The 26,202-nt window shown below is 38.4% G+C and overlaps 1 protein-coding gene across 1 annotated transcript; it reads left to right on the plus strand.

Moving 5' to 3' along the window:
• The first annotated feature begins 221 nt into the window (after positions 1-221).
• On the plus strand, positions 222-24,933 carry nckap1l (NCK associated protein 1 like). Its single transcript, XM_083938921.1, has 31 exons — positions 222-376; positions 2,026-2,136; positions 3,169-3,261; positions 3,937-3,993; positions 5,098-5,240; positions 5,761-5,851; positions 6,516-6,653; positions 7,466-7,514; positions 7,911-8,067; positions 8,954-9,010; positions 9,133-9,229; positions 9,471-9,580; positions 9,826-9,958; positions 10,127-10,208; positions 10,335-10,393; positions 10,490-10,635; positions 10,786-10,918; positions 11,427-11,546; positions 11,933-12,072; positions 13,214-13,345; positions 14,448-14,666; positions 14,891-15,021; positions 16,383-16,480; positions 17,549-17,642; positions 18,964-19,046; positions 19,682-19,762; positions 20,619-20,712; positions 20,823-20,939; positions 21,560-21,669; positions 22,892-22,981; positions 24,454-24,933. The coding sequence occupies exons 1-31, from the start codon at positions 287-289 to the stop codon at positions 24,568-24,570; spliced, it is 3,372 nt and encodes a 1,123-aa protein (XP_083795047.1). The 5' UTR covers positions 222-286; the 3' UTR covers positions 24,571-24,933.
• Positions 24,934-26,202: the final 1,269 nt, after the last annotated feature.

Raw genomic sequence — 26,202 nt, forward strand, 5'->3', positions numbered from 1 at the left:
CCAAAATATTTTAAAAACTGAACATCTTTTGCCAACTATTTTTTGACGGTTATTTTTTATTAGAACTGTTTTTAAACATATCAACCTTTTGACATACAGTTACAGTATGTAGGTACTGTTAATACTTAGCCCAACTCAACTCATGGCTCCACCCCCACCCATGAGCCCCATGTGACCTAGTGTCAGGGTGAGGCCCTGGGTGCACTTGTTTCCGAGGGTTTAACTGCTACACAGGACCAGGAGGCCAAGGCTTGAACGGAGGGAGAGGTGCAGTGTTTTTGCAGCCATGGACTACCAACAGAAACTGGCTGAAAAACTCACCATCCTTAATGAGAGAGGGAATGGGGTTTTAATACGCATGAACTACATTAAGAAGGTGAGGGAGAATAGGAAGTGTATAGAGGCAAGTGGTCTGTGTAACAGAAATAAGGAACTTGACTTTCATTTTGTACGCTTACGTCTTGGTAGTTTTCTCCAAATTTGTACCTGCGTAGAGTTTTTACACTATACAGAGGTATATGTGAAGCGTAAACATATCAGTACGTAGTTATTTACTGGTTAGAATAATTTAAAATTGAATCATATTTAGAATTGCATGCATTAATTAATCTTGTCAGATTCTGTAGAACTGTTGACGAAAGCTTGGTTGTACAGATATCTACAATAGAGATAATATTGATTGTATGAAGCTTCACTACTTAATGTTGAAGTACTTTATCTGCAAATAGAAAGTACTAGAGTATTATAAGGATGCAAACCACCAGTAATAAACCAGTAAAGCATTGTTACTCAAAATCAAGAAACTCCCCAGGAGCTGTACCTCAAACTGTGATAAATGAAATGATGTAAGATTATTGTAACAACTGTGAACTTTGTTTTAGTATAGGTAACATTGTCTCCCAACTGAAACTGAACTTATTTCCCCAAAGAGGAAGTGCAAACAGGAAGTCAGTCTGAGCTGTCAGTTATCTCGAATTTCAGTTATTCTGAACTGAATGCTGTGAAACACACATTTCTGATTAGACGTAAAAAGACCAGTAAAATATGCTGAAGGAATCACAGAAAGCAAGATAATATAATATCACTCGTATCATTTTTTAACAGCAAAAAAGCATAGTTAACTGTTGGTAAGTGCATAATAATGTGTGTCTTACTGTAATTGCTTATAAATGTTTTCTAATACAACATCTGGTCGTAAGATGCAGGAAATGATGCTCTCAAAAATAAAATATGTTTTGTGTGATTTGCAGAGGCCCCTTTCGTCTATACCCTATGTGTGTTCATGTACTTTATGACTGCAATTATCAGGAGGAGAAGTGGAAGAACAGTCTTTTTTTGAGCCCAGGAAAGATGTGTTGAGAATGCATGCATTTTTTTTTCCTTTTTCCCAGTATCTCAAACATTCCATCTTTAACGAACGCATTCCTAACACTGTTATAAGGTCAAGAAGTCTGAGATAACTTTGCACTGCTTTATCTTGTTGAATACATACTCAGGAGCTGCTACACAGGCTTCTAGTGTCAGCTTCTTAACAGCCCCACAAGAGCAGTTCAGTGTTAACTACTCTGCTCAAGGTCACTTTGAGGGTGGTTGCTGAGGGAGAACGTGAGAGCATTATTATCCACTCTGCCCACAATCTTCACAGCTAGTCTGTGGATTCTTCTTCTGACAAGCTTGCATCACTAACACGTGGCCCAATGCCTCATAATTCAGACAGTTAACAAAGTAAACTGATTTTAAGTTGTATCTTAAAAGTGCTGTTAATATTTCATTGCCTTGGATTAAAGAGTCCTGACATGTTGAGGATATCTTGTCTGGTCTCTTTGAATGCTCATTAAAAAAGATGATGACATGATCATTTCATGCCATTGGTGAAAGGGCATGAAAATGTGTAAAAAAAAAACAGAAATAAAATAAAAGGATTTAACTGCAAAAACCTGCAAAAACCACTGTGTTATATCATGATGCGCAAACTGGTCACAATCACATCCTCCCATCTTTATCTTTTACTAACCTCTGTTACAGACCTGCGCAGATCCTAAGATGCGGCCATCTTTCCTGACAGAAAAAGCCATGGAGCCCGCCATCAAATATATCAACAAGAAATTCCCCAACATTGACTTCAGAGGAAACATTGTAAATATGACATTTTTTTTCAAATTGCCTTCTATACACAATGATATGCTCTGATTTATTTTTTATGTTTTATTTTGCTGTGATGATTAAATTATTATTTTTGGATCTTGACTCAAAAAAGGTTTGTTCTCAGTCAGTAAATAATTATTGTGTGATCATCTGAAAACATTATGACAGTAGGTCAGATTGACAAGAAACTTGAATCTTCTGATCTCAAGAAAACATATTACGAAATTGTAAAACAAGTGACTTGTAAAAACCAAGTGTCCCATATCGTCAAGAGTGAGACACAATGTCTTTTGTTTTATTACAGGGTAGGTTGGGGTGCTATATAAATACTGTTATAGTATCAAAATGCTCAATTCAAAGAGAACTGCACACAGACTGTATTCAGAAACTGTTCCTTTAAACGAGCTGTCAAGACTTCTGTACAGTGCTGGTGTCAGGTAGGAAATTCCGTTGTAGTGCCGTTACAGTCATACCCCAGCTGCGAAGATGGTGCAGAGACATCAAGAGCGTAGATGCAGACGACCTGGAAACACTGACCAATCCGAGCAGACTGGACCATATCCAGAAAAAGGCTTAAAGAGACAGGTGCTATAACGGAGCATTTCAGACAAAGGTTGAATACAGGTTTATTCAGACAGACAGTATGGAAAAGTACTTGACGTGTAAACATATTCTAGTGAAAACCAAAATTACAAGTATGAACCTAAAAATGAACATAATATGGGACATTGAAGACTTGCTGCATGCATGTCATTTCTGGCCTTCCAAAACTCTAACTCTCTACAGGTATACAACAGGTATATCTGATAAGCCTCACAAAGTTAGTACAGGGCTGTGGTATTATACAGTATTGTATCGCGTCCATAATATGTTTACATACTTGTTTATTTCATGTCAACATTTGCATATGACTGATGGCTGGATCAAGTAGTGAAGTTAATTAACTTAGTCTACTTTTAATACAATGTAACGCTCCATAGTACCTGACCAGTAATGAAAAGTTGTCATTATTGGTTTTTGCAGCAACACCTGATCAACATACAGCGACAGAAATCTGAAGTGTTGTCAGCCACAGCGAGCTACTACGACACTTTCCTGGATGTCATAGAGTTCAGGGTAATAGTCTCTTTCTGTCTCTTTCTTCATTGTCAAGTTTTAAATTCCAATTTTCCTTTTTTCACATAACTTAGGCTGTCCTCATTCACTGTTTGTACATATATCTACAAAAATGAATGTACATTGTAAGATATCATATGAATGTGTTGATGAGAATATGTTGCAGGCATGACAAGGACAGCAGAGGAGGAAACAGATGCATAATGCAACAACTGTCTACATTAACGAAAATCGGGAACAATGAAAATTAAAAATAAATATAAATACATTTTAATTTCTTTCTTAAGAAAACACAAATCTAATAATACAAGACAATGATGGTGTTTGCAGTAGGCCCATTCTCTCTGTTTCCTTCTGCTATTTTGGTTTCCAGAATACATTTACATATAGAGTGGTTTATTCGTATACAGAAAAACCGTTGACTTTATTCTAAGACAGTTAGCTGCATTTGTTGCAGTTTGTTACGCCTCCCCTTCAGTCAGACCAAGGCATCATCAGTATTTGTAAAATTGAGAATAACTCACACATGATGTTATATCAATATGTAAATGTATAATGATTATTAGGCTACAGGAATTTATCAAAAATGATAATGTGTTTAGGAAATAACTTTAGAGGCATAACATGATTTAACTTGACTTTTTCTGATCCAATCCCTCCCTGTTTATCATTCAGGACCATGTTTATGAGTTGCTGAACACCATAGATGCCTGTCAGTGCTTCTTTGATATTGTAAGTATTTACTTTGTAGCTGGTCATTTTTTGAAGTCAGGAAAAGTGTTGACGCAGCACAACATCTGCTGAAAATCTTGACAAGCTTACTCCTTCCTGCTAAATACTAAAGGTTACGTGTTTCTCTCCTCACCATCCACAGCCTCCCCCTGTTCAGTTTACCAGGTTTTTTATTATCATATTACATGATTTTTACACCCACCTCTTGCCTTGTGCATTATGTATATCCTACTTTATATTTCAGTGATCTGTGTCTCCTGTGATCTGATCTGATCTTTGTCTCATTCAAAGGTTACTGAAGTCTATTTGAATTAATGATTTTATTACCGACTCTTATTGCAGTCATAAAACATTTCATGGTCACCTTTGATAGCTTTAAAACTGACAAATAATATTGAAGTGATATGTCACCCCGAGTGTATCATAATCTACCACTCTCAGATTGAAAGGTGACTGTAGTTTGCATAGTGAGGGATTTACTCAAGTACTGATTCACTGTATGTGTACTTTACTTGAGTATTTATATCATAAAGTATACTTACTCTTACTCCACTACATTTCAAAAGGAATTATTACTCCACAACATTCATATGACAGATTTACTTAATTTGCAGATTAAGATTATTAATACAAAATATGAATCAGATGATAAATTACTATGCAGTATTTTAGGTTAAGATACCAAGCAGTATATAGACTCAATAAAATTAGCCCCACATTTACCAGCAGCAACATTTAAGTGATGATGCATCCATAATTATAATCCCATAATATGCGTACATTATTCTGAAATTGGCCATTCTACATAATGAGTATTTTTACTTTGTGTATTTTAAGTATATTTTGATGCTAATACTTTTACTTGTATACAGTTGATAATGAGTATTTTTACACTGTAGAATTGCTACTAGTACGTTCTCCACCATTGGATTTTGATATGTTTAAAGTGGGTGTGACAGTTTATAACTGGCTCCATTCCTGATGATTCAATGAGAATGAGATTATTTTAGTTGTGCATATAGCTATGCTGTATCTAATTCTACTTCTTTGTGAGACTGAGTTGGTTTCAGTCATTTTAGAGTTATACTGAAATTGTAATTTCAGGCAATCAACTTTGACTTCACCAAGAAATACTTGGATCTGATCATCACCTACACGTCTGTAATCATAACGCTCTCTCGCATCGATGACAAGAAGGCACTAGTAGGCATGTTCAACTGCGCCCATGAGATGACCAATGGGAGTAGGTGAGAAGACATAAAACTGCTTGATTGAAGTAACATAGAGTACAAAGTAAACTGATGGATGTGTGATCAAGATAACATTCAGTTGGGTTACATTTGCTAACTGCATCATTCTAGCTATGACAAAAACTGCATTTAAGTGGTTTAATTAAAGTCATTACAAATTCCCACATCTATCAATGAGACTAACTCTCCGATCCTCATAATGAATTGGAAATTAAATTGACTCAGACATCAACAGCCCTCCACTAACCTAGTCTGAGTGCCAAGCGGTATTCTGACATTTTGAGTCTGCCCACTTTGCATAATATTTATTTATATACTTGCCCCTTGAGAGAGAACATCCACTCTTCATCAACCACCCAAATAACAAAGCTGTAGAAAAATGTCATTTATAAAAACACTTTCATCAGTCAAATTCCTGTAGGGAATACTGATGCGTTATTGACAAAGCTGTATTAATATAATGTCCTGCTTCTTTTCCTTCTTTTTGATTAATTGCATACTGTAACAAATCCTGCAGTGACCCATCCTACCCACGGCTCGGCCAGATGTTTGTGGAGTATGAGCATCCCTGGAAGAAGCTCACTGAGGAGTTTGGCCCTCACACAAGGGTAAGCGCAGTGTGTCACTGTTCATATACAGTACACTATAAAGACACGTACATACAACAGTTGATGATTTGCTTTTATTGAAAGATAGATGGTGACACTGTGAGGTAAATTAAGCTTAATTCAACTTTATTTTAATATTTTTGTTTCACATATTTAAACACAGAACAATGACACATAATTTAATTTAGTTTTATTTGAACACCACACTTTAGGATGGGAGTTATATATGGCCACCGAAACATTGGGATTGTTGAACATCTGATTCCAAAACCATTATTATGGATTTTTGACTTCACCAGCCTCCACAGTTACATACCAAACTCAGAAATAATTTATCTATGTGTTTGTCAGCTTGAAAAGAGGATCTTCCTTTCAATGTTGCAACAACGTTGGAAGCATAGTGTTGTCTAAAAATATCATTGTGTGCTATAACACAATGTAGCTGTAACTTGCAAGTGCTTTACATATGATGAACACATTACAAATTTTACAGTATTTTACAACGGTCTGTGTGGTGAATTATCAATGTCTCTGTTCAACAACAAAAAAACACAACAGCTTTTGAGCCTCTAGCTGCCTCTATGTCTTTATCATTTTGCATCTTCTTGTGTCTCTCCAGTTTACTCACTCACTATTTCCCTTTCATTCTCTGTCCCGCTCCTAGTCTTTGACGGCGGCCTTGCTGTCTCTGAAGATGGTATACCCACGCAGGAATCTGCCAGCAGAGCAGTGGCGGAGCGCCCAGCTCCTTAGCCTGCTCAGTGCTCCAGCTGCCATGCTGGACCCAGCCTGCTGTGACACTGTGAGTCACCTCTCCTCCTGTATTTATCACTGACAGAGGGAGACAGAGAGAGGAAGTCGAGTAGCGTCTAAAGTATGTTTTTTCCCCAGTGATATCAGGCGCAGAAATGAAAGATATAAAGCTAAATGATGCAATCACAGCATATGCGTTGTCTTGAAGGTCAGATCCAGTCGACTTAATATTGGTAGCTCTATGTCCTCCCATTATAGAGCTATCATTTAGAAAATGATTTATTTTATTGTCTTTCGACCTCTCTGCTCCTTTGTGAACTTTCATTTCTACTCATGTGCCTTTTGTGCACGGTTCAGTCCTTTGTCATCTTCACTACCGTCTTCCAGCGCGGCCATTATGTCTACTTTGATGTAATGTTATGATCCCTGTGGCTTCCTTATAAAAGACCCACTCTAGGCAAGAAAGGGACCTCCAGGCAAAAATGTCTTAGGAAATAATACAATACATTTGAAAGCACAAGACAGCCACTCACCTAAAGTTCATAGAAAATAGGCCTGGTGATATGTCTTCTGAACTAAATTAAAAAAAAACATATACTTTTTATTTTACTCTATTTAAGGAGAATTGTCAATATTTTCAAAAAGAAAAAAACTTACAAATATAGAGGTTTTTATGGTGTAGAATCTTCAAAAACAATTAATTTTCTTTTGAAGGTTGAGCCAGAATAGAGTAGCAATGACGATGCTGAAGGTACTATAGCTGACAGGATTTTACTTCATCATACAATCTTTGTACATGTAAGGCTGTAGTATTGTAGTAGTAATGTATCTGGCAGTTAATAAGACTGCTGTTCATCACAGATGGCATGTGAATATCTGTCTATGGAGGTGATGGAGCGGTGGATCATTAGTAAGTATTATTCATCCTCAATGACAACTTCCTCTATCTGTTCACTTAATACAAATATATAAACATTATGCATATTTTATGCATATCACTGTTAGAGCTTAGACACATTTAATACATCTTGCTCAATAGGTTATTGTTACTTGTGAAATACTCTACCTGCAAAAGCTTTGCCAGTTACCAGATACTTTTACAATTTTCATTTTGGTTATGCCCATTTAACATCTTTAAACCTTTGACATGTGACAGTAAAACAAATACTACTCCACTACTCCACAGTACTCCAATCAAAATCTCACAGATCACAGGTTTCAGTAAAAGATTCTTGAACCCAATTAATGAAAAAACTCATGCTACAGTAGGGTGGTACATGAATGTTGCTGCCTATGCTCTTTGTAGTCGGCTTCCTGTTGTGCCACAGCAGCCTAAACACAAACCAGGCCTCCCAGGAGCTGTGGAAGATGGCTCTGCGGAGCGGCCTCTTCCTCGTCCTCACCAGAGATGAGGTACTCAACGTACACAAGGTCTCCGAGGACCTCTTCGACAGCATGAAAGGGTGTGTACGCTGCACTGTTACAGTATGAGAAACAGTCCTGTTTGACCAATACATATTTAAAAGGCAATAGGATGCAAGATACTGCAACCTCATATTTCTGACAGTTAATAAGGAAACTAGCCATTCTTATTTCCTAGACTGAGGGCCTCTTGGCTGGCGCTTGTATTGGCCATTGATTCTGGATATAAAGAGCTGGACTGAGCCCATATGAGCAGCCTTGACTACCAGCTTATTTACAGATACATAATAATATAGGTATGAGTTTCAGGGGGGATTATTATTCATCACAATAATATACAGATTTGTTATTTAAGTATTTTTAAAATATGAAGGGAGACCCCAGGGAGAGTAGCTTCTGTTATAATGCAGCAGCTAATGGGGGTTGAAATAAACAGATTTGAATTATTGCAAAATTAGTTATATCTGTATCTTTACCTAAAATGGCTTGATATGCAGCTGAAGCTAGAGCAACTTAAAATTAGTATGGCAATAACATAATCTTGAATCATTCTTCAACAATGTCAAAATCATAACAAACAAAAAGACAACAAGGGATTAGACCTAGAGACCTAGTGGTCTTTATATTTGGAGTGAAAAAGAGCATTAATTATGCTGTCGACTAAATGTTTGAGAGAAAAAGTGATGAAGGTGATATGATGTACAGATTAAACTAGGAACTACGGTACAGCACTTACTAATAACAGTGTAAGACTTGTATTTGTATTTCTTGACAAGAGCTTCAGAAGATGAAAAATGATTCCTCTGCAGAGTTAATACATGACGATACATATTTGCAAAAGTGGCATACTCCTTGTGACTATGGCTGTTTAATTTGTTTAGATTTTTAATTAGCTTCCTATCACATTTATTAATTTATTTTTATCAGATATAGCAAGCGAGTTGCAGACATCAAGGAATGTCGTGAGTATGCTTTACTCAACAGGTGAGACTGGCACGAAATTAAGCAAAGATTTTACCACCTTTGTGTCATAAATATTCATTAATATTATTTTACTTTGAAATGAGCTGTGGGAACTGAATGTCAATTTCCTGTGTTATTACCAGTGGAGCAATGCACAGAGAGAGAAGGCTGTTTCTGAGAGGAACGCTGAAGGAATTATTTAAAGTTCTGGAGGATGAACCTGGACTTCTGGGACCAAAGGTAGTTGTACAGTAAACAGTATAACAGCTGTGCTTGAGGAATTATTTCATTACTAAAAGTCCAAATGGAAAATCTTGTCCCATGAGGTATGAAAAACATTCTGAACACATCTTGGACTCTGGGGAATATTTACACATGGGCGGTGCTTTTCATTTCACAGAAATTATGACTTTTACCAATCTTAGCTTTTTCTTAACATTCCTCTTTCTCCACTGTTCTGTGTGCCAATCAAATCCCCAAGGCCCTGTTTGTCTTTATGGCTCTGTCATTTTCCCGTGACGAGGTCCTGTGGCTCGTCAGACACTCTGAGAATATGCCGAAGATAAAGACTCCCGAGGACTACATTGACAAGTAGGTCATAGGTGCAATTAGTGTGCAAAAATTTGGCAGCTAGCAAGTTCTCCCTCAATGCCACTTGAAGGCCCCATGCTCAATCATGAAAAATGAACATATGTCTCCTTTAAGATGTTACTCCACAGTGCAATAACTGTGTAGTTTTTAAAGGAATAGTTATCCTATTAAAAACTTTAATTATGTAAATCAATAAAAAGTAAATATGTTTGGTGATAATTGACTTTTTCTTGTTTTTTTTTTAGTCAGATGGCAGAGCTGCTGTTCCACATGGAGAAATTAAGAGGTCTGATGACAAAGTACAGCCATGTAGTTCAGCGCTACCACATCCAGTACCTGGCACAGTTTGATGCCTTGGTTCTTAATGACACCATACAGGTACTTGTACCTGGAGATAAATTTGTATTGTACATTATAAGGTGCATAACATTCTATGCATTTTCTTTCTTTAACTGGGGTACAGAAAGTGCTAACTATGTTTTTATTACTGAATGCATCCCTTATTCTTCTTCAGCATTGGTTTAGAAATATTTTTCTCCTCTGCAGAACATGTATGTGTGTCCAGAAGAGGAGTCAGTCCTGATGACTTCATTTGTCTCAACCCTGTCTGCTTTATCAGTCAAACAAGGTAATCACAACAACATACTGCGCATTATCTTAGCTTGTGTACACCCAGTATTTCAATTTATTATCAATTTAAAATGCACCATGAGAAATTCAATTTAAATAATAATAAATCCAATTTACTCTGCAGTCGAAAACAAAGAGGAGTTTGATTTCAGAGCACTTAGACTCGACTGGTTGAGATTGCAGGTTTGTCTGTTTGTTACATCATCCTCAAATATCGCACAATATTCATTTATCACTTGTTGAATGCCACCCTAAGGTTTCCTTTGTCTTCTGCTTTAGGCCTACACAAGTGTGAACAAGGCCCCTCTTCCAATAAAGGACTACCCTGACTTAGCGAAGGTGATGAACTTGATTCAGTTTCACACCAGGATGGTGGACAGTGTGGAAGAACTTCTGCAAGACACATCTGAGTTGTCCATACTTGGGTCAGTCTCTCCTCTCCTCTTCTCTCCTCTTCTCTTCTCTTCTCTTCTCTTCTCTTCTCTTCTCTTCTCTTCTCTTCTCTTCTCTTCTCTTCTCTTCTCTTCTCTTCTCTTCTCCTTTAATGTCTGTGTATTCTCTTTCTTGTTTCCCAGTTATTATCCACGTGTCTTTGAGAAGATGTTTTCCCAGAGCAGTGAGGAGATGACCATGAAGCGTTACCTCATGGCATTTCCGTCTGTCTGTTCTCACTTCAGCCAGAGTGGACACCCTCTCTGCCCAGAAGAGGTCAGTGTTTAGTCATTTGACCAAGCTATTAATCATCAGCTGAAAAGCAGTGAAGACACTGGTTTCACTCTGTATTATTTGTTTCTTATTTATATAGTTTTAAGGGCTGAGGGAGCCAGGGCAGATGCATGTCATTGTACAATTGTGCTTTTTAATGTATATGACAATAAACTAAAACTTGAACTTGAAGTTTGATTTCTAACACTTTCCAACTTTCCACATCACCAGCTGCATAAAGGCAGAGACATGTCATCTTCTTAACAGTTAAAAACAATTGCCTATTAAGGGAATCCTAAAAGAGTTACTATACAGTAAACGGTGGACTAAATGTCACTGCTGGAGAAAATATGCCTTCTACCTTTGTGGGTGCATGTGCATAGGTGTGTGTTCATATTTTCTGTGCCTTTGTACATGCCTTACTGTGTCTCTGTCATTGAACATACAGTAAGTTCCAATTCCCATATACTGCACTCAGTGTGTGTGTGTGTGTGTGTGTGTGTGTGTCTAGACTGAGGCAATGGAGAAGAAGATTCTGCGTCTGTGTGTGACCTTCCTGGAGCAGATAGCCAAGCAGACCAGCAGTGTTGTGTTAGAGATATGTGCTGAGCAGTGCAACCTCAATGACCAGGTGAAGTCTATTTCAGTTTTTTTTTAAAGAAACTCATTTTCCAACACAGATTGATTCTGCCAAACTCCATAACCAAATATAATCACACTCATCTCAGCTTGGCATCAGTGGGTTTAGCTGGAGGCAGTGAGGATTTCAATAAAATGATAAGACAGGTCTAAACTCTGGAGATGATTAATGTGGTGTTGTGTCTGTAATCCCTTGAGGAAAACATGAGGAATGTGTTTACGTCTTGACTGAGTGCATCCAACATAGATACAAAACTCGAATGTTTGTCTATGAGCCCAATACTTGCTTAACTAAATTCTTCCTCCATATATCTCTGTCTTTCTATCCCCCTTCTTCTCTACTTATTTGCATCCATCTCTTTCCACTTGGCCCCTCAGCTGCAGCCCAGACACTGTGCTGAGACTATCAGCGCAGCTCGCCATAGAAAGCAAAAGAAGCCAGTGCCAAAGAAGGGAGAGGTCCAGAAAGAGAAACCAGGGGCTGAAAGCCTGAGGAAAGATCGGAGTGTCGTCACCAAGTCAGCTTTTCTTTTTGTTTCCCCCACTCTCTCTATTTATCACTGCCGTATCTCCTAATGATAATAATGGGTTGGATTTATATAGGGCCTTTCTCAGTACTCAAGGCGCTTTACAGAGTCCAGGTTCCATTAATTCACACAGACATACATGGTGGTGGTAAACTACGATAGTAGTCACAGCTGCCCTGAGGCAGACTGACGGAAGCATGGCTGCTAATCAGCGCCTACGGCCCCTCAGACCACCTCCTCAAACATACAGCAGTCATACACATTCACACGAGGTAAGGACACAACAACCATGACACAAGTAGTTAAAGAAATGCATCATCAGGTGAAGGAAATGATTTGTAAATGTCAGTAGATATTAAAATATTTTTACCAACATGAACGGCTTTAACCCACTTCCAACCTTGGCATAATCTTACCCTGTTAAATGTTTATTTGACTGCACTTTGAGAGCAAGTGCTGTTACTGTTAAGTGCATAGTAATGAATTGGCAGATGTTTTGTAAAAGTGAGTGTAATTAATAGATTTCTGGAGACATGCAGCATTATCAACAGCACTTGTTTCTCTCAAAGTGCAGTTAAATAAACATTCAACAGGGTAAGATTATGCCAAGGTTGGAAGTAGGTTAATGCCGTTCATGTTGGTAAAAATATTTTAATATCTACTGACATTTACAAATAATTTCCTTCACCTGCTGATGCATTTCTTTCCTAAAGTTATGAGAAGACAGGATTGAAATGCCCTCAGCAATATTTTTCTAAACTTTTTTTAACCCTTCAGTCAGTGGAGATGGGTAACGAATAAAGCTGTTGAAAAATAAGAAACAAAACACCTCAGTCTATTAAAAAACACTTTTACAACCAAGTCGTTTTTATTGTTTTGGTCCTATCATTTATGTAGCTACAATTACAAAGCTTGCTAATTAAATCTGAAGAGTTGTAATTCTGTCTCTCTCCCTGCTCTCAGCTTTCTTCCCTGTTGCTTCAGTTTGGAGATGTTTTACAATTCTTTCTCTAACATGTTTATGACCTTATTTGTCTGTGAAAAGCAGATCCATACTACAGTCATTGTCAAAATATTTGTCCTAAAGACATGCATCCTCCCCTCTCTCTTCTCTCTCTCCCTCTTCTCCTAGTGTGGACAAGATGCATCTGATGCTGACAGAGCTCTGCTCCTCCTACAGCCTCTGCAGTGACTTTATTGTCTTCGACCACATCGTCGTTCCCACAGAGTTCCTCCTTTCCCATCTGGAGACACGCCTCTCTGAGTATGCTGAGTGGGGATGGGGGCTTTATTATATTTGTCTGAAAAAAATTTGGACCATGAGATAAGTCCTGAGAGTGTATAAAAAGTCCCTAAGGTGACATTTATAATCTTTAATTTCCCTATCTCATGTGCAGCAGAAACGTTTTGGATTTTTGTGCATATGTCACTTCAGCAGCTTCATAAACAATTACTGTCAGAAATATGCTAATAACTGACATGAGTGCCTGTTTCATTATGAAAGGAAACCATTGTCCATATAATATTGTTTCCTCTGCCGACGCATAAATGTGATGTATGAACTGTACCTCTGTGTACTGACAGAATGCCATTATTTCACTCTTTTTAAATCTTTGTCCAAAGCCTTTGCTTGAATGCTCACATGTACTGTCCAGTAGGCTGACCTCCCTGGTGAACATGGCCTGTAGATAATTGTTAAACCAGGATGTGAAGTGACGGAGCACTGGGAAAACTCAAAGCTCAAATCTCAAGCTGCATTTTCTCCAAATTGTCCCTCTCAGATTTGCACAAGTTGTGTCCTGCTGACATTTAGAGAGTCTCTTGGATCTTGTCGCTTGTGAAACGTCTCCTCCATCACTACAATGAAAACTGCTTTTCTGTCTGATTCCTCCATGTCAAGCTGTGCTGCACCCACTAAAAAATCTGAGAAGCGATCCATCAGGTCACTCCCTTGCTCTGTGTCATTTCAATGCTAACGGTTATTTAGATTAGGGATTGGTACCAGGGCAACCTGTAATGTTTCTGTGTATATGCTCTGCTTAGTCTCCCTGTTTTGGCTGATGATTATCTCTCCTGTCACCCTAAAATTAGCACCCTTGAGTAGCAACACACTTGCAGTGATTGGTCCTTCCATGGCCACAATTGTAAATACCGTCTAGTCAGGGAGAGTAAGAGAGAGAATGGAGGGCTCTGTCAAAAAATAAATACAACTGTAGTGAAGCCCTAGAGCAATGAATGTGCTGACCTAATGAGGGTATAGTACCATGCCACCATGGCTCGTTTAACCCGTTTTAAGGTCCCATCTGTCTGCCCTCAGCCCACTCTGGCTTGGTGATAAGTGACGTTGGTTAAACATGTTTCTCCAGGATCATCGTGAGAATGGCCAATTATAACCAGACCACCCAGGAGATAGCCCGTCCCTCGGACCTCCTGGCAGCATTAAGAGCCTATACAGCCAGCCTGCACAGCCTCTCCAGCTACATCAATGTGGACGTCACCCGACTGGTGAAGAACGTCCTGCTGCAGCAAACACAACCACTGGACTCACGTGGAGTGCAGACCATTACGACCATTTACACAAACTGGTGTGTGTAATATGTGGATCTACTGTGTTATGCAAGTGTCATTTAAAACACATAAGGAGCACACACATCTTGGTGTAACAGCACATCCTCTTGGTTTCTCTGTCTCTGCCGTTTCCTATCTTTCTTGTTTTTTTTGTCTCTCCATTTCGATCTGTTGAATTTAAACATCTGTCGAGTAAAGGCTGAGGAAGTTTTTTTGTTTGTTTGTTTTTTCTGCTCTTCAGGTTCCTGGAGAACCTCTTGCGTCAGGCCAGCCACTCCCTCATCGTTCACTGTCCCACGAGGCAATGCTTCCTCAACCAGGCTACTGACAACGAACCAAGTTTCAGAGCAGAGGAGTTTTCAGATGTATCAGGTTTGGCCCCAGAAATTATTTTAATTTGAATTTAATCCGTAGCATACATCAATATGTCAAGATGAGCCTTACGGTATATCTCTCATTATATCTGGATGAATGCTCATAGCTATATTAACAAAGTTAGAAGTGCTACTACCACACATGTTTGTACTATCATCTCTATCTTTCACAACAAAGGAGCAAAAAAAAAAAACGGGAGACCAACAAAATTGATCACTGACTTTCATTGCAGAAGATGTTACCAATGACATGCAGAGCTTAGGATCCATAGCAACAACTCTAACATTTGGTTTGCTATAAACTTACATGTCTATGTTGTACACTGATTTAATGTAGTTCATAAAGTTACTGCAAGTAATGGAGAATTTTAGTCATGTGGGCATGATTTAAGAGAATTTGCCAACCTGTTGCAGGTTTCAGCTTTTTTTCCAGTATGAGAACATTTGCATGAAGAGAGCAAAAAGGCATCAATGAGAGAGATTCACTTTTTGCAGGCACATGCATTTACACTTGACATAATCAACAAGTTCAGGTTTAATGAATGATCCAAGACCTAACTCACTCTACTTGATCTTGTTTACTCCCGTTACACCACATACAGAGGGAGTGTTACTGCTTAAGAGGATGCAGTGCTTGCTATTGTGATGTTTTCTTTCATGCTGCCTGTCATGCAGTTTTTTTCTGACACTGCCTTGCTAACGTAAAGTTTAGTATTGCTTATCATCTCCCCCGCTCTTCTGTCCTCGCCTGGTAACTTTTCCAGCATCACTTGTCTCTCCTACACACAGCTTCCTGTTCTGCCTACACACTGCTCTGTTGGATCAGTGGACCTCCTTATAGCTGTATTAAAGCTACATTGACTCCACTACAAACCTCGGCTCATGAAAACATCATAGAGATGCATTCATAAGGCATGCACACACACCCACACGGTACCTTGGAGACCACTGCTCTTCAATAGACGCCCCCGCACAATGTCATCATCGTTGTCTATATTTACTCCGTAGTGAGGTATCTGCGTGGCTCACAGTGACTCACTCACCGATCCATTAACCACCTCCAATTTTAACCACACACGTCCTTATCCATCTATTTTCAGGAAGAGATGTTGAGCTGAGTGAAAGGTCTAATAGCTGCATTTGTCTCTCTCTCTCATTGATTCAGCTACTATCACAAATTATATTGAACCTTTCTTTTTTTATCACTGCTGTAGAGCGTTAAGCTAGATTCACGTAATACCACCCCACTGGAAACAAACAGTACATCTCCACCTGAGTCTGGTTCTGTTTTTGTGAACATGTTAAGCTGCTTGCAACAACATCATGATCCTTAAATTATTCACATCACCTTCTGAACAGAGTTACAGGCCCTGGCGGAGCTTATTGGTCCATACGGCCAGAAGTTTCTGAGTGAGAACCTGATGTGGCACATCACCTCTCAAGTCAGTGAGCTGAAGGTAAAGTATGTTGCAGTTGGCTCGTTTCAAAGACGTAGACAGGCAACCTGTTGAATTACCTGGGTAACCTGGTTATTACTTCTGCCTAGAGAGCAGTAGCATCAGAAGCAGTATAGCTGAGAAGAAGCAGTTGTAAAGCCTTCAGTGTATGCCCTGATTATTTAACCCTCCAAAAAAACATGTGCATTTTAACTACTTTAGCCTTGCTAATAGGAATTAAATGAATTCCAGTTGTTGTTGTTTCTGTTTGTCCATCTGCTATTGATGTTTACACTGAAATCATTATAAAAAAATTACAATACATTTAAGTATATGATTTAAATATAGTTTCACTAAACCAAATGGAATTTATTACATAAGAGTCAAAAGTTGAGATGGTAGCCACCAGCTGGTTAGCTTTAGCTTTCCTCAATCATAGTTGGATTTCTTTTTTTAACAGATAACAGCTAGAAATAAATAAATCCATTAATAAATGAAGTTTTAGCCAAAGCTTGCCCCGGCTTTCTAACCAGCTTGCCTCTATTTGATATTGTTAACTTTGTTTCGTCAGCTGTCTAGTTGACTATTTCTCTGTGTCAGACTGTGCGTTCTGTGTGGTGTTGGCTTCTCAAGTGTACATTACCAAGAGTGCAATTATTACAGCTTGGGCAGCAATGCACAGCCAGAATGCAGTTACTGTGGTTTGGTGTGTTTTCCACTGTGTTTTGTAGCAAATGCAAATTTTAAACCTTTAGTAACACTGTAGTAAAGCATAAACGTTTCTTTAAAGATACAGTGTTGTGAATTGTAATGTAATAAACTATTAAAACTCTGCAATTCCTCATTTTGCAGGGAATGTGTGCATCTGTAAGCCTTTTTGTGCTTCAAAGCTTCCTTTATCTTGTCAAACTCGTGTATGTCTTTTAATACAGTTGCTTCTGCTGCACTGTCAGGCTTCACACCTATAATTGAAGTAAGGATCTGTGAACTTACTGAGAGACAGATCCGTCATAGCTATGATCTCTCTCGATCACAGCACCGACCTGAAGGTGATTTTATCACCTTTCTCACTTCCCTCTTCTCTATTAGAAACTGGTGATTGAGAATATGGACGTCCTGGTACAGATGAGGAACAACTTTGATAAGCCAGAGGAAATGGCCACCCTTAAGAAGAGGCTGACAGGTGAGAAGTGGAGAGAAGAAGGTGAATAAATGAATAAAAGGTGTAAGAGAAGGATGAGAGAAGCAGATCAGGTAGTGCACACAGTACAAAGTGAGGAAAGGAACAAAGACAAAGAGGAGGAACAATAACACAAAGAGTAAAATACTATAGATGAAACACCCCAAGCAGAAGCCCTTATCATTTCTATACTGACTGATATAGAGATACACATATATATCTTTGGCTTACCAGCTGTTTTTTGTACATCACTTCTTTAATTCAGGCTAACTTGATAGAAGAGGGAACCACCAGTAGTACTTTCAGACACCACACAGAAAACAGTAAAATATAGGAAGAAACTCTTACTTAATATCTTTATATCAAGTATCTTGACTTGGTGCTCTCAGCCAGTCCTGTCTTTTAAAAATGATCCATACATCAAAACTGCATTTTCAATTACGTTTTACGTTTTAACTTATTTTGCCCAGGATCATGTTTGTCTTTGATCTGTCACAAATAGGTCAGGGTTAAATAGAGAGAGGTCAAGGTGAATGGGTCAAACAACACGGGACTTTCACCCAAGAGATAGCTGTTTGTGTCCCGTCTGAAACGAAGTCAACTTAGGCTTAACATGCTTAAACTTCATCAGTGTGTCACTAAGTTAAAGTACTTTAACTCAAACAATGATCTTTTTCTAAACCCAACCAAGTTCTGTCTGTTCACATCGTTAACCACATGTTTTGTAAGTGACAATGCTGTTTCAGTTAAAAGTGTTCTAGGAGACAGCATTGGTCATCTTGGAGCAAAAAGCTCATTGAATTTACACAGAGGGCAAGCACTCACAAATAATCTTATTTTTTTCTTTTTTTTTTAAATTATTAGAAACTGTGTGAGGACGCTGAGAAAGGCAGAGCCGGAAAAGGTCTCTGTGTCGTGACAGTTGCTAACAGTTTAATAAAAAGAAAGGTATTAGGAGATGAATTAGTAAATGGATATAATGGTTTATAAGTTTATCTCTTCCTTTTTGGCCTAAAATCACACAAAAATTCTGCCGTATATTAATGCTATTTCTCTATTTATGTATTTTTAACTTGTTACATGTTCAAATTTTCTAAGCCGAAACTCATTTTCTGAGAACCCACAGTATCAGAAAATAATTCAAATGCCAATAACCAAGTCAGCTGTCAGAAACTTAAGAATGATAATCTTATTTACCCAGTGACAACATGTCCATTACAACAGCAACTAGTCACAAGTTCACCCACAGTCTTGCACTATATAACTGCATAACTGCTTCATATACAGCAGCGGGCCTCTGATCTGTTTTCATTTGCACATCCAGGTGGAGAGAATGTGCTAAAGAGGATGACCATCATTGGTGTGATCCTGTCCTTCAGATCCATGGCACAGGACTGTCTGAAAGACGTAAAGATTTTATGAATATGAAACTCTTAGACGGCTGAAACGCTAATAAATCTGTAATAGAGTGTAGGTACACCAGATTAAAGCATGCCATGCTTTTAACATTAAGATTGAAAATCATTCTTGACCTCAGGGTTAGGAGTTTGACAGTTTTGTTTTCCAGATCTATCTCAAGGTTCTCAAAGTTCACTTACTGCTCAGAACTTTCAACTACATCTCACAGTCTTCATCAGCAGTCTGAGTTTTCTCAGTCGTCATATACACAAGTTATATGTTATATACATGGGTAATATATGACCAGATGTGATGACAAGCAAACTGCAATGTGCAGTTGAAAGCTCTGGAAAGTAAGCTAGTAAGTGGACATTGAGGTAAGATCGTCTTTTTGTGGTAAAAGTAGAAAGCAGTTGTACTTTATTTAATAAAAAAGACCTACAGTAATGTCTGTGTTTAGCCTATCTAAACAGCAGATGAGCATCTTTAATCCATCATCATTTACAAATACTAAAATTAATAATAAATTATGGTTCCATGCACTGTATCTCTTGTTATTCAGGGCAGGAAGGAAGTTTCCTTTGACTGTGTCCTTCATCATTTATGATCCCAGTAATATTGTGTCATATAATCCGACAATCTAGATCTTGGATAAGCATTGTCCGTACTTGATTGGTCCCATCAGTTGTCTGAAAGATGTCATCTCACCTGAAACTGACATAAAGGTAAAACACTGCTTGTATACCACAGCTACACTGTAACTACAGCATCCATATGTTGAGAATCCAGAGAGGACAAGAAGTGCAATAATCAGGGTTCACTGTGCATGAATCATTCCATCATAGTTTTTTCACAGGGCCAGCTCATTGTGGGAGAATTTATGCTGAAGGCATATTATTGTATTTACATTCATCCAAACGTATTTACATTTGAGACTTTAGGGAACTGACTGATTTCCATCAGAGGTTAAGAAAGCAGAATACACTTCAGCACAATAGACAACTATGGATCTGAGAGTTGAAGAGGAAACATTTTTTTTATTCTCTAGTACCAACCAAATTAAATTCCTTATCTCCCTCTGGAGCAATCCATGTGACTGTGACTCATGAACTCACCCTCCCTTACTTACGTCTGGCCTCTGATTGAGGCATGACAGCCGTGCCACAGCAGAGGCCAGGATAACCCCAAAGACGTCAGCAGCCCCCTCATGCTTCCATGAGAGAGACTGTGATCGCCTCTGTAGCTCTGCAGTCCAAACCACATCAGTGGAAACAGACAGGCCAACGATGCATGCAACCAGAAATAGGGCAAGATCACAACCAGTGTCATGACAAAGCACCCACCATTGATTTAGTTTCATTACGTATATAGTATGTCACATTTGTGACTGCTAGATAAAATGCAACACATAAGCATCCTACTGGCTTTGTTTTTGTGGTGTTTATTAGAAACAAAATGCAACATAATTATGGCAGTTTAAATGGTGCATTAAATTGCACTTAATGGCTGCATTATGCACCCCTTTGCTGCTGCATAGGCTGCCTATTTTAGCACATCCTTTAATTCTTTATAACCTTGCAGGTGACTCTGAGTGTTTTTGAGCTGGCTTCTGCTGCGGGGTTGAAATGTGATATTGATCCCGCCCTGGTTGCAGCTATTGGCAGCATGCAGACAGGTAACGTTTAAACTGTTAGTGCCGCTGCAGACAGCTTGATCAAATGGTTTAGTCAATGGAAAAAGAGAGTGTTCTCTTATCTCTTAATATGTTCAATGAAATACCTGCAGATAACACGTCAGTGGATGAGGAGTACAAGCTGTCCTGTCTGCTTCTGGTGTACATCGCCGTGTCCCTGCCTACTCTGTCCCTGGACCCCAACTCTTTCTACAGCCAAGAGCATGGAGGTGCATATCGATTCATTTATTTTTTTTGGCTGCTACAGACTGCTTGCCAGACCTCAGCCAAATACTAATCGCTATTTAATCCAGCCATTACTTACCAGCTGCTGATAGTGTATAAAAAAGTACTCCACCCTGAAACATTAGGCTTATTAGCATCTCTGTGCATCATACTTTCCAGTCTGACTGACGTGGTCCCAAGCAAAGTATGTCGGTTAATGAGAAACACATTGCTGTTGAGAGACTTTTGTTTACAGATAAGTTTGGCTGACGTGCATCGATACAGTTGCTGTTGGCATGTGGCCCTACTGACCCTAACCGTTTGGCTCCGAGCCTGGACTGCAACATTAAGAGCAACAAATAGCCAAGATTTCTATCAAAGCACAGGGTGGCGTTTGTCTCAGATTATTTTCTTTGTCTCTATTTTCCATTGTTTGAAATAGATTTACCCTGTGAGCCTAAGGAAGTATGTTCAGTATAATTCCTCTTAAGTGTTACGGATCATTGAGCAAATTTCTCTAATTGTTGAGGCAATAAAAGCATCCTCTCCGTGGCTAAAGTTACAGGACATGCTATTCTGTTCTTTCTATTAATCAGTGCAAAATGTTGTGTTTTTATTTTCTCAGGCCACAACAACAACATCCACTGTTTAGCTACAGCTATCAACCAGCTGGCTGCTGCCATGTTCACTGTTCAGAACAAGAACATAGAGCAGCACCTCAAAGAGTTTCTCCTGGTGAGTGACAAACATTTTATCATGCAGTGGTTTCCTAGGGGTCACAACTAAGGGTTACAAGATACGGCATTGCTCAATGATTACGGTAGGCTTACGGTAACCAGGGGCGCGCACTACCGAGGATGCGCGAGACCGAGGCAGACATCTGGCGCCAGGTAACAAGAGCAAAACAAAGAGTAGGAGAGCTTCAGCGACAGTTTGCGCGAAGGAAGTGTTCATGCAAACACCCTCAACATGGAAAACAAACGGAGAAGTGCATATGATGCTGCTTTTAAGTTAAAGGCAATCGATCTGGCTGTCAAAGAAGGAAATAGAGCTGCTGCACGTACCCTTGACATCAATGAATGGCTGGTTATTTTGATAACGTAAACGGCCGCGGGACTGCACTTTTACTGCCATGTTACAGGCAAGCACTTTGTATTACTTTGCACCGTTGTATTATTTGTACTCTGCACAAATGCTGTTCACCATGTCAAAGATGTGAAAGTTTGATTGAATGATTGAAAGATTTATTGTTAATAAATGGGACGCTTTGCGTTCCCAAACAGTCATCTCTGTCCCGACAATCCCCTCCGTGGTAGCAGGAACCCCTATATACTACGGTAATTACACATCAAAACGCCTGCGGTTTATAGTCAGGTGCGGCTTTTATATGGAGCAATTTGTATTTTACCCTAAATTTAGCTGGTGAGGCTTATAGTCAGGTGCGCTTTATAGTCCGGAAATTACGGTACCTTGGTAGGACATCGGAAGTTCTAAATTCTGCCACACAGAACTGTGTTTTATATTTCAGACTTTTCTCTTAGCTTTGCTTTTTTCGTGTGAAATACTGGATAGTTTCACCTCTTCAGGTCTTGAAAAAAGAAACGTCATTACTGCTTCATATACAGAAACCTGACAGTCCTGCATCCTTTAACCATGGGTCTAAAGTAGACACTACTTTGTACTTAGGTGCAAGCAAAAAGGTCTGGGAACACTAGCTTAAAAAAATGGTTTCACAGAAAGCACAGATGATCATGGCATGGTGCAAAAAAAATCTTACAAAAGCTATAAATGTTATAGGCATACACAAAGGGATAAACGGTTTCTTGGGCACACTACAATATTTCAGTTTAAGAGCTTTCTCAAGACACTGCCAACCTTTGCCCCAGCTGAGGTCGAGCCCAACCGTGCAAAAACGTTCCAGTTGTTTGATCTTTTTTAACTTTGTGTTGTTCCACAGCTGGCCTCCTCCGCTCTGCTTCATTTGGGACAAAATGTGGAGAGAATGGAGAGCAAAAACCGGGAGTCCATCTACCTGCTCCTACACATGGTAGGCTTCCCAGTACAATACTAATCATACCTTTTTAAATTCCCAAAAATACATAAGTGGGTTTATAAATTGACTAATGGGAAAACCTTCGACCCTTTATTAATTGAAGTCTTTCTCTTTAAATAAGCCATCATGCCTGCAGTGTCTTCTATAGTGGCTTTATTCACTATCTTTAAAGCACTCATAAATTAAGTACTAACAAAAAAGTAATTAAGGACATCTTATAAACCCTATGTATTAAGTATGCATATACTAAAGTGGAACTAAATGACTGAATGAAAAGGGTTCTTTCCATTTGAAGAATACAGAAACCTCAGACCACAGTAAAGTGCAGGTTAACAGTCTAATCAAGTCCTCAACCTATTACAGTATTTTCTATTATGGAAAATCATTATGGTGCAAATGTATTTATAATGAAAGACTTGTGGTAACAAATATTTTTATATTGTCAACAAATCCCATTAAAATACTAAAACTGGCAATGAACTGATCCCACAAACAAGTATTATCTGTACAGTTAAAAACACATCAATGAGCCTCACTGTTGACATGTTCATTCATTACAATGAGCATGGTCACTGTAGTTTGAGTCAGTCCCACCTACAATGTCCTGCTGCCTTATATACTCACTAACACACCGAATGTGTATTAATCCACAGCTTAAAATAGTCCCCAACAAATGCAAATTACAGTGCTCAAATGAAATTACTGATAAAACTATATATTAGTGACTTAAAGGGGACCTATTAGGTTCATTTTTCATTTACATACTTGTGGTTTGTGTTTCTACTAGAACATGCTTATATGACTTAATGTTCAAAAAATGGCCAACTATGGCCACTGCTGAAATTGGAGATGTCGGAGAAATAACAGATCTGTAAAATTATCCTGCTTCCCTGAAGTAACCAGTGTGGCAGCATTGCCTTCAAGGTGCATTCAGCAGCACCCTTTGAACTGTGAGAAACTCAAACTGTACCCTTCAATGTCCATTTACCATGCATGTAATGTTTTTTGTGTAAGTATATATAATGACTCTAATAGCAGCATTTATAGCATGGACAATCCCCAATAAAGGCTTCTAAATCAAAACTACACATTAACATTCTTTCAAGCTGGTATGTGATCTGATATTACAGGTTTGCCTGACATTAACATGTTAGTACATATAGCAGTGTTTATAATGTAAACACTGCAGTAGCGTGGAGCAGATGACCATATAAAGAAATCCATATGCAAGCTTGAGCCTGAAGTAGAAAAAATGGTTGGTGTTCAGAACGGTCTGAAATCAGAGGGTTTGGCTCACAGGGATTACTTTGCCAAATTGTAACAAAAAATAAGGATATGCATTAAAGGTCCCCTTTGAAGGTGTACATCTTTTAATAGAAGTGAATGGGCTTGGAACAAACATATTTTGGCACAAAAGAAAATATGGAGTACTCAAGTATTAACACTTTCAACACTGATCCCCTCAGATTGTGGAGGAATCTCCGTTCTTGACCCAAGACATGCTGGAGAGTTGCTTCCCGTATGTTCTGCTCCGAAACGCCTACAGAGAGGTATACAGGGCCTTTGTCATCACTCTGGGCTGAAGCCGTTGTTAAATACTTTTAATGTAGCCTTTATTTATCCTAAGGACTATTTTGATGTGCCTGCAAGTTTCCTTTTAATTACCATTCAGTCTCTTATTCATACAGGTCTGCATATTAACCACAGCTTTGGATACATGTTGATAATGCTTCCTGTGAGTCAGCATTCCTTGAATACCCACATTTACAAAATCTAGACTTGCTTTTATGGTGCATGTCTGCCATAATAATAGTGTAGATTCAAGACTGCTATAGTATTACTAATATCAGCTAAAATAATTCAAAGGCAAATTAGGTGTAGAAAAACATGTTTTTAGAATAGATTATTGTATTAATAGTTAGTGTATTACGTTGTTCTTGCGCATTTTCCACAATAAAGATGATGATTATATGCTGTTTGTTTTTTCCTTTTTGGTATACATTCAACACGTTTTCCTCATCTATTTCCAGTCCGTCCTCCACCCTCGATACCCTCCCATCCTTCCTGCTTGGATGAGAGTAATTTTTCATGTACAATTTAAATGATGCACTCTGGTATTGCGAAGCCAAAAGTGCTTGTTGCTAATTTTAGACCCGACTTTTAGTGATTTCATTTTGCAACCAGCACTGTTCCCTTTTTCTTCTACCTCCTCCCTTCTCACTATTCTGCAGCTATATCTGTTTGGTTGCCTCACTGGAGAGCTGGATGGCCATATCTGTTTGTGTTTATGTGCATGCAAGTTGCATTTAATGCATCACTGTCTAAGGCCAAGGGACTCAGCCCTCTCAAAAGAACACAAGAGGTTCAATTCCCACATTCAGGCAACACTTGAACACTTGATGAATACGCAGTTGAACATTCATGAATAAACAAATCTGTTTAACAGCACATTACCAAATCACCTTTGATGCAACATCACAAACAGCAATAAACGATATGCCTGTCTGTATTTATACATGGTTAAAGTCCCACAGACATAAACAAAATAGATGAGCCTTGGTGAGAAATGATGTATTTAATGAAAATAATAATAATAAAAACCAAAACTACAAAAGTAAGATCCAGCTTGTAAAAAACATTTTCATCATTTATATTTTATGTTCTGTCCAGAGGGAACAGCCATATGTCAGTAGGGAGGTTTGTTAATTCTCATTTCATCATGCTTCATCATTAGGAACCAGCCAGACTTGTGGGCTGGTCCTTTCTTGTGAGAGCCTCAGTGCTTCTTTCATTTCTTTTCACTGTTTAAAATTTTATCTTTTTCCCTGTCTGCTAGTGCACCATCAAAAGCATTTGATATGACGATAACACTTTACTTTAACCATTCCTATTTAGAATTTATAAGCAGTATGACATTAAATAAATTATTTTTATAACACTATAATGTAGTTGTACTGTAAGCAGATACAGTTTGTGTATACTCCTGTGTACACCCATGAATTGATGTCGGTGTATAAAATCATAATAATGACATTCTGGTAAAACACACTTAGTAATTTAGTAGTACTTAGTAGTAATATAAAATATGTCTTCATAAAAAATGTCATGTTGAAGCATACATTATAAATCATCACTTACAGCTACATTATAATGTGTTATAATCTTTAATTAAATGTGTATATGGAAAATAGCTGGCCTTGTTTTTGTTAAGCAAA

Source organism: Echiichthys vipera (assembly GCF_963691815.1).
Source record: "Echiichthys vipera genome assembly, chromosome: X".
Classification (NCBI taxonomy): Eukaryota; Metazoa; Chordata; class Actinopteri; order Perciformes; family Trachinidae; genus Echiichthys; species Echiichthys vipera.